General features: G+C 32.8%; 1 protein-coding gene across 1 annotated transcript in view; it reads right to left on the minus strand.

The window, feature by feature from the left end:
• The window catches only part of CRY1 (cryptochrome circadian regulator 1), a 43,910-nt gene that overhangs the window by 6,895 nt on the left and 31,189 nt on the right, over positions 1–5,826 (minus strand). The window contains exons 3-10 of the mRNA XM_011354427.2: positions 5,768–5,826; positions 4,112–4,296; positions 3,654–3,742; positions 2,943–3,083; positions 2,550–2,861; positions 710–861; positions 272–474; positions 73–168 (exon numbers count right to left, since the gene is read on the minus strand). Coding sequence (XP_011352729.1) covers positions 73–168; positions 272–474; positions 710–861; positions 2,550–2,861; positions 2,943–3,083; positions 3,654–3,742; positions 4,112–4,296; positions 5,768–5,826 — 1,237 coding nt within the window. The remainder of the gene's footprint in view (positions 1–72; positions 169–271; positions 475–709; positions 862–2,549; positions 2,862–2,942; positions 3,084–3,653; positions 3,743–4,111; positions 4,297–5,767) is intronic.

The following is a 5,826-nucleotide window of genomic DNA, read 5'->3' on the forward strand; positions in this document are numbered from 1 at the left end:
GATAAACAATGTATTTGGTTATTAATCAATCTCTTTATGTTACCCAAGTACATAAATTTCCTTTTCACTTACTTCCACTGCTGCTACAACCTGGGATATTCTCTCCAGGAGAATACCCCATGAGGCCTCCATTCCCATTAGGATTAGAAGGCACTGATGCAAGAAGACCTAAAGGGAAAAAAATTCCTATTAAATGATGATCAAGATCAAATCAAGGATAGGTACATAAACAATTGCCAAAGAAACAAATCAAAGTCTGTTACTGACATACCTAGTCCTCTGTATCGTGAAAGCTGCTGGTAGATCTGTTTCATCCTCTCAATATTCAAACGGCTTGCTTCAGCATGGTTCACCATTGGTTTAGGATAATTAACTCCTATCAAACATTTGGCTACCTTTTGGATACCTTCTGGTGCATTCCAGGGATCATAGATATATTTCGCAGGGAAGCCTCTTAGGACAGGCAAATAACGCCTTTTGGGAGAAGAAAGAAAATTTATTAAAAAAATGAACTATAAGCAATTATAACAAACTATTTATTAGCTACGAATGACCAAAATCAAATCAATACCATTTAAATGATTTGTTTACTCTTCTCCTCATCTTTGCTGCCCATGATGAGTGGGGAATACTTTAAGCATTGCTTAAACATGAAAAGCTCTTCCTGGATTAGTTATTCCAAATTGAATAATAATCACTCTTGATTTACCTGATATAGTCTCCATTAGGATCTGTTCTCCTTCCAAAACCAACAGGGCAATAGCAGTGAAAAAACTGTTGGAAAAAGGAACTACAAGACAGCCACATCCAACTTCCAGCATTTATGCTCCAATCTGCATCAAGCAATAATTCTTCAAATACCTTCAGAAGTAACAGTAACCAATTAGTTTGCACACACATAATTCTCAAAGCAAGTATTTTTCAGGTCTCTGCAGAGCAAAAGTCAAGGCAAAGAAAATCTAGCATAGAAGTGTAAAACTAAACATTCCAAAGTTAGTTTTCTTGTCTATAATGTTCTACAATGAGTTCTTTCAAGAAAAGAATCCTATCAGTAATAAAGTGGATTTCTGAACAGGATTTATCTTTCCAATTTTTGCAGTGTTATGTGGGAGTAGGGTAAAAAAGTTATTCAAGTCACTGATTTAAAAGGAATATGAGGAAACTCATAGACACAGACAACAGTTTAATGGTTACCAGAGGGAAAGGAGGGGGAGGGGAGAGGTAGATAAAGGTAAAGGGGGTCAAATATATGGTGACGGAAGGAGATTTGACATTGAGTGGTACACACAATGCAATATACAGATGATAAATTATTGAATTGTACACTTGAAACCTGTATAATTTTATTAAGCAATATCACCCTGATAAATTTAATCTAAAAAAAGGGACATGAGGTTAAAAAAATAGAAAGAAAAAAAGCAGTAAACACTTTCAAGAAAGCAAAAGTGCTACCAAATAAATCATCGACAGAAACTTAGAAGCTTGGTACACTGGCCTACATAAAGGGAACATCCAAATATAAATGACCTTTTGAAATGTACTGGCATTCAGATGAGAGGTGGGTTGGGGGCTGGGTGAAAAAGGTGAAGGGATTAAGAAGTACAAATTGGCAGTTACAAAACAGTTGCAAGGATATAAATTATAACATAGAAAATACAGTCAATAATACTGTAATAATTATGTATGATGCCAGGGGTGTACTAGACTTATTGGGGCAATTACTTCGTAAGTTATATAAATGCCTAACCACTACACTGTACACCTGAAACTAATATAATACTGTATGTCAACTATAATTGAAAAAAAATTGAACTAGGTCAGAAAAAAAAGAACTGCAAAATTCCCAGGTGTACAGATATTAACCAATAAACTTTTAAATAATTTTAAAAAATGCACTAGCAGTATAGAGTTTAAATTTTGAATTTATTGATTCAAAAGGGAAACAATGAAAATGAATTCTTTTTTATAAATTCATTAAGTATGTGCTATACATCTACCTCATGTACAACTTTGTACTAGGAAATATGATATACAAAAAACATAGGGTCAGAAATGGTCTGATAAAACATGTATGCAACTCCTGTTATGTATAACCACAAGATGTCACAAAATAAATGCAGTATGCTTCACTTTACATAGTAGAAATATTACTAAAAAGCTGTGATGTTGAAGTGAGGTGAAATAATATATATTTTAAATTTACACTATAAATTCACTATTTCTAAGAACTCCCGAGTGAATTATTTTTGTGACAAAAATGATCACCCATAAATATATTGACAGAGTTAAGTCCAGAGTGTTAAATCTTATAGTTCTCTCGATGACTAGGCTAGTTTAGCCACAGAAATGACGTTAGTGTAGCTGAACCAGTTTTCACCATTTCTCCTGTCTAATTACACCATTCTGCTCTCCAAAAGTGTGATTGTGTTGTGGGAATTAAATGCTTTACCCACTGAAAAACTAGACTATAAACAAATGTACATAATAGACAACTTCTAGAAATTATTTTAATAAGGTATAGAGTCCTTCAAAATAAGACCACCACGTACCTTCATTCCTTCTTCCCAACTAATCCACAGGTCACCTCGCGTCAGGAAGCAAGCAACTGCATGTCTGGCCAAATGGTGAATCCAACCCTCCTGACGAAGCTGTGTCATGATGGCATCAATCCATGGAAAACCTGTCCGGCCTTCTGCCCACTTCGCTAAAGCCTCAGGATTCTTATCCCAAGGAATCTGAACACAGATGGGGTTTCCTTCCATTTTATCAAAGCGTGGATTATTTGTTGCTGCTGTATAGAAAAATTCACGCCATAATAGTTGTCCATAAAGGGAAAGAGGAGGGGAACTGTTCTTTTTAACCTAAGATTAAAAAGCAAAGAAGTATTATAAGCAATTTTTTAAAAAGTACTTTGAAAAATAAAATCCAGTTTTAGTTAATACCTTCTTATAGAGATCTGTTAGTTTGAAGTAAAACAGTCGACATGACAAACAACCAAATCGGAGGTAAGGACTGAGTCCAGTAGGGCTAGCAAGCAAGGAATTTGCATTCATTCGAGGTCTTTCGAAGTTTGCCACCCAAGCCTGAAAACAGAGAGAATAACGTTAATTGTTTTTTCCATTTTAAAACAATGTTTGAAATTTAGATTTTTCTAAAAATAGTAATAGTTCTTGGGGAATAAAATATTATTATTCCAGCCACAAATGATGTTTTAATAATAAAAAAAAAAAGGATAAAAGTATTTTTGTTTGTTTCAGCCATCTTCATGCAGCATATACTCATGCGAAATAAATTACCTCCAAATTCCTAACACAAGGCTGAAAACACCTTCAATCTGTCTCTTTGACACTGAAATGAAGGTGAAATAGAAGAACTCTATCCTAGCTTCAGACTTATGGTCATCAGATAGCAGCTTACACAGAAATAATAAAAGAGGTAGTATTAGTAGTAACTAAAGAGGAAATCATCAGAAGAGGAGGGAAAAGGTATTCAAGTGAAGAAAGAGTTGTTAATTTTCAAACGATTAGGTTTGTGCTATTTTAAGTATTTCTCTCAACCCCTTTTCAAGAGTGTATTTTTTGTTTATAAAAAAAGAGTGCAGTTATTTTTTAAATGCCAATTTGGAAACATGAGCATGATCTATATTATCATACTTTTCTTTCCAAATGCCTTTCCAAACGTGTAAGGGCTTCAGTTTCTCCGCCTGGCCATACTGCAGAGGGTAAGCCATCTGTATCAAAACCTAAAAATAAAAAAAATTTAAAAATCATTCTTCTGGAACTAATTTTTATTTAACCACAATAATTGTGAGAAAAAATTACTTTACAGAAAAATTATGACAGTAACATAAAAATGAACTGAGAGTCCTGTATAGATTCTCACATACAGAGGCTATACCATATTCTCTGTTCTCTAGAATGTACATCTTAAGGTGATTACAGATAAATCACATATTTTAGAAAACATAAATAAGTCAGATTTATCACTTCTTAGTTTGAGTTTCTTTTCTTTTTTCTCCTTTCTTTCCCTCTTAATGCAATACAAATTACATGTGGGGTTTTCTGAGTGATTTATTAACTCAAGCTTCACGTTTGTTACCATTTATACCAACCTAGTTCTTCCAGTGAAGGGACTCCATATTTCTCATCATGGTCATCAGACAGAGGAGTTGTGCACTTTTCTATCACTTCTGAAGTAATTGTCTCTACTGGTATCTCTAGAGGTTCCATTTTGCTGATGAGGGTCTGGAATCTTTTATAAGTAAGAGGTGGTTGTCCACCATTGAGTTCTATGATCCTATTACGAAAGTTAGTAAAATGCAGTTATTATAAAAAAATGACAACATATTTTGAAGATAAGCTCTGAAAAGGCTTAAAATCAGAAAATAAAATTAATTACTTAAGACTTCCAGGAGAATTACCAGGAAATTTGTTAAAAATGGTTAATGAATCTAAATATCATTTTCTTTATTTTCTAGACATCTGCTAGGTGTTAAAAACATACATCAAGCAAATACCAAAACCTCTAAGACAAAGTGTACTAAGCACTTATGAGTTAAAAAAAAAAAAAAAAAAAAAAGGCTAACAGCCTAAAGGCAATAAGAAAAAAATGTGGAAATGTAAATACATATTATAACTTAGCTCAAAGAATCTCTAATTATCAATAAAAACTAAACCAGGCCAATATTATATCAAGGAGCAAACAAGTTTCATTAATTAGGATTCTATATTACTGATTCTCTTGTGCTCATGCTCTTGTTAAAAATATCAGCATATTTATCTTATATACACATTTTATGTATCTATGTACATAGTTTATGTTTTCTTCTGATCACTAATTGCTTCATCAAATCATACTAAAAGAAAAGATGAGCCTTTGCCAATGATTGTTTGAATTAGACACTATTTGAGAATAACTAATTATTCTCTTTCACTATGGCCATTTGCTTAGCATTTAGCCTTCATAAAGAATTACTGGTAAAATCCAATGCCATCATTTTATGGTAAGAAACTGAAGCCTACCGAGAGAGCTAAATAAATTAGCCAAGGTCACATAGCTAAAAGATAGCAAACCAAGGTTTTTCTTAATTAATCTCATGAACCTTTAAAACTCCTAGCATTTAATACTTCCTAAATTTAAACTTGACCACAGATCCTTTGTTGAACAAAGCATCACCAAGGACTCTTATTTCAAGAAATATACTTTGAGAAACATGATATTATGCCATTGTTCAGAGACTACAGCTATGCAAAGTAATATTGCACATAATTTGCATCTGGACTTAAAACTAGACAGATAAGACATACACACATGAAGTAAAATAACTTATGACAATTATATAAAATATGTCAAGGCAGTATATGCCTATGAATCATATAAACTATGAAATCAATATTACAAAGAGCCCAAAAAGGCAATACCACAGTAGGCTGAGTTAGAATGGTCAAGGACAATTCTGATACTCTTAATAGCTTTGAAACTGAAATTGAGTATTTTTATCTTGTGCATTATGTCTGTAATTCTGGTATCTGTCACTGGATAAGTATCACAGCAGTTAAAATGATGAGCGTTTGATATACATTTATTTAATTCTTCCACAACTCTATTACGTATATGTTGTTATTTCCATTTTATAAACCTAAATCTCACAGGTTAAAACTTATTTGTCTATATACTTACTATACTACTGAACTGTACACTTAAAAATGGTTAAGATGACAAATTTTATGTGTATTTTACTATAATAAAAGAAGAGGAAAATACTTACTTGTCTAGGTCATATAATGTATGTGAAATTCGTACAATTACTTCTACTCCAGCTTCGGT

Source organism: Pteropus vampyrus, unplaced genomic scaffold, assembly GCF_000151845.1.
Source record: "Pteropus vampyrus isolate Shadow unplaced genomic scaffold, Pvam_2.0 Scaffold16, whole genome shotgun sequence".
NCBI lineage: Eukaryota > Metazoa > Chordata > Mammalia > Chiroptera > Pteropodidae > Pteropus > Pteropus vampyrus.